Here is a 3292-nt window from a genome sequence, read left to right on the forward strand (position 1 = left end):
TTAAATTATTAAAGGGTATTTTAGTAAACAAAATTTAATGATAAAAAATAAAATTTTTGTTAATGGATATTTTTTCAAAAAATAATTTATTTTTTCTTAAAAAATGGATAAAGTTAATATTAATTAACACAAAATATTTAAAATGGATTAAAGATGAGGTTTTTTAAAAATTAGAAGGGATGTGAATGTACATTTATAAAATAGAGGAGAAGAAAGTGTCATTTTAGCATCTCGCAAGAGAAGGGAATAAAATTTTCTCTAAATTTAATTATACCCAAATATTCATTAGTTTAAGAATTATTTAATTAATTCGGTTCGAATTCAGACGGATAATCGAGTTACTCGAATTCGTAAACACTCTTGGTACCCGATAAATCACTAAAACATTGACAATAAAATACACGTAGATATAAAATGAATGTGATAATAATAATGTTAACTCACTTTCATGAGAAAAGGCAGCATCACTCCAAACAATGCTCCATCGCAGTGAATGTAGAATCGATCAGAAGTGAAACCACATTCTTCAAGTGTTTGTATTACAAGATCAAGGTCGTCAACTCCTCCTTTCATAGTTGTCCCTGCAATAATCATAATAGAATCCTCCTTATTAGCAAAAGTGTTGATGAATATGTGCGTGACATAAACAGCACGAGTAAGCATCAAATAATACAAGACCTATGTTAAGATTGATGATGGCTGGCTTATTCCTGTGAACAAGTAGTAAAGCCTTTAGATCATTGCAATCAATCTCACCAGAGATCAAAGTGGCAACCTTCACGCATTGCATTCGATACATTCTTGCTATTTTGAATATTGAATAATGTGAATCCTGTGAAGTATATAGAATTCCATCTGGAAGTTGTTCTCTCCTACACATACATTATTAAGAGATATATAATTTTAAAAAAATATAGGAAAACAATGAGAACATTAATAAACAATATGAATAATAGATATGTTAGATATTCAATTCAATAAGTATGCACATGATTATATTGATTATTCTTAATTAGATGGTTATTTCTTTTGATTCGATTTACTCATACACAGTTAACAATGTCTGAATGTTCAATTCATTAAGTATACGGATGATTATCTTAATGTTAAAGTTTAGGAGGTAATTTATTATGGGTGGAGTATTTTTTTACTTTATTGAATTAATTTTAAAACTTATTATTCAATACCTTTTCTGATCTCCTATATTTGACCAACAAATTATTAAATGATCGATGAAAGTGGTTGACACCAAATTAAATTAAACCAACGAGCCTAATCCAATTATCTATAGATGTTTTCTTTCATCTTAAACTCATGCATGGCCCCTGCTCAATTTTGTTTTACACTTATTGAAATTTTTTAATTTTCTTTTACACTTAGTCTTTGTTTCGATGTAAAAAAGATAAGAATAAACTACCATTTGTACTTACGAAAGTTGAAAACGTTGATATATCCACTCACAAAAGAAGAAAATTACCATTTGTGTCCATAAAATATAAACTTTTGCTAACAAAATTATCCAAATCTAAAAATATTATTTGAAATTCCTAAATTACCCCACCACCACCACTTACTCCACACCACCATTTTTCCAATCCCAAACCCACCACTGAAATTCTTCCTTACACCACCACCCTAAACCTTAATTACCATCATCACTCAATTCAAAGGCACCACCACCTCATTTCCTTCATCACTATCATCACCATCACCATTATTATACCTCCATTATCATCTTCTTCACATAAAACAACAACAACAACAATAGAAAAAGTAAATTGTCTGAGACCACCGCACCACCACCAAGCAAAGACCAAGCTGTCCCCCCTCACCCGATTTCCACTCTTCTTCCTCTCTCTCGCCCCTTCTTAGCTCCTTTGCGTAACCACTGCCGCGACACTCAACAGTCGCTGGCGCCGTCAAGTCCCACCCAACCTCCACTCGCCGCCGCCGCGTCCTTTCCCCCTTTCTTTCCTCCTCCACCCTTTCCCTATCTCTTTCTTCTTCTTCCCCTTGCCTTACCTCCACGAGCCCAGGACCACCGTCGTCTTCTGTTTTCGTTGCCTTTTGCAACCCTAGAGCCACTGCCGTTGCCTGATCGCTACCGCTGTCCCAACCTGTTCCAACTAGCCCTCCATCTCTCGTTGACACAGAGCTCCAACCCCTGTCCAGTCTGCAAACCTACATCACGCAACCATTCAAAGAAGTAGAAGAGAGAGAAGCAAAATACAGAAGGAAAGAGAGAGAAAGAGAGAGAGAGGAAGGAGTTGGCAGAGTTGACGGACTCTGTCGGCGGCGACGAGCTCAGAAAATGGAAGGAGAGAGAGAGAGGATGGGGTTAGTGGTGGTAGTGGTGGAGGGAAAAAGATGATGCAGATGATGATAAGGGTAATTTGGGGTTTTTATGTGATTTTTTTGTGTTTGGATAATTTTGTTATATGGAACTCATGTTTTATGGGTACAAATGATAATTTCCTTTTTTATGGGTAGATGTGTCAGCGTTTTCAACTTTCGTGAGTAGAAATTGTAGTTTACTCAAAAAAAAAAATAGAAAGAAAGAAAATAAAAGAAGAGAAAATAGAAGAAAAAGTAGAGTTATTTGTGTGTTATTTGGATAAAAAGAAAATGAATAGAAAGAAAATAGAAAAAAAATTCTTTTATTTGGATGGAAAGAAAAGTGACAAGAAAAAAAAAATCATAATGGTATAAAATTATATTAATACCCTTATAATAAAATAAAGTATAAATATTTTTATTTATGAGTAAAGTATTATTTTTGTCCCCAACATTTGGGGTAAGTTCTATTTGTGTCCCTAACATTTAAATCGTCCTATTTGTATTCCTAACATTTATAAAAGTGATTTAATGTTATCCTACTATCAATTATACTAACAAATCATATTATATTTTTCAATTATTCTCACTTGGATGTATTCATTCTTAATTAGGTCTCACTTGGATGTGTTCGATTTTAATATTATACCCACTATTTGTGTTTAGATTCAATTATGTCCCTAAAAAAGTAAATTATGTAAATGTTGTAGGAATTAGTTTCAACTTTTGATGAGCTATTTTTCGGAGTAGATCATCAATTCTATCCCAGACATTTGTATTCTAACTTCAAGAAGAGATTTTTAAAACTCAAACTAAAGCGTTCATGATGTGTAATTGACGGCAGGATAACATTGAATCACTTTTAAAAATATTAGGGATACAAATAGGACGATTTAAACGTTAGGGATACAAATAAGATTTACCCCAAACGTTGGGGACAAAAACGATATTTTACTCT

General features: G+C 33.0%; 1 protein-coding gene across 1 annotated transcript in view; it reads right to left on the reverse strand.

The window, feature by feature from the left end:
- The window catches only part of LOC107611521 (serine decarboxylase-like), an 8418-nt gene that overhangs the window by 3596 nt on the left and 1530 nt on the right, over positions 1–3292 (reverse strand). The window contains exons 3-4 of the mRNA XM_016313436.2: positions 679–872; positions 445–581 (exon numbers count right to left, since the gene is read on the reverse strand). Of these exons, the coding sequence (XP_016168922.2) occupies positions 445–581; positions 679–872 (331 nt within the window). The remainder of the gene's footprint in view (positions 1–444; positions 582–678; positions 873–3292) is intronic.

The sequence above is a fragment of the Arachis ipaensis genome, chromosome B08 (assembly GCF_000816755.2).
Source record: "Arachis ipaensis cultivar K30076 chromosome B08, Araip1.1, whole genome shotgun sequence".
Classification (NCBI taxonomy): domain Eukaryota; kingdom Viridiplantae; phylum Streptophyta; class Magnoliopsida; order Fabales; family Fabaceae; genus Arachis; species Arachis ipaensis.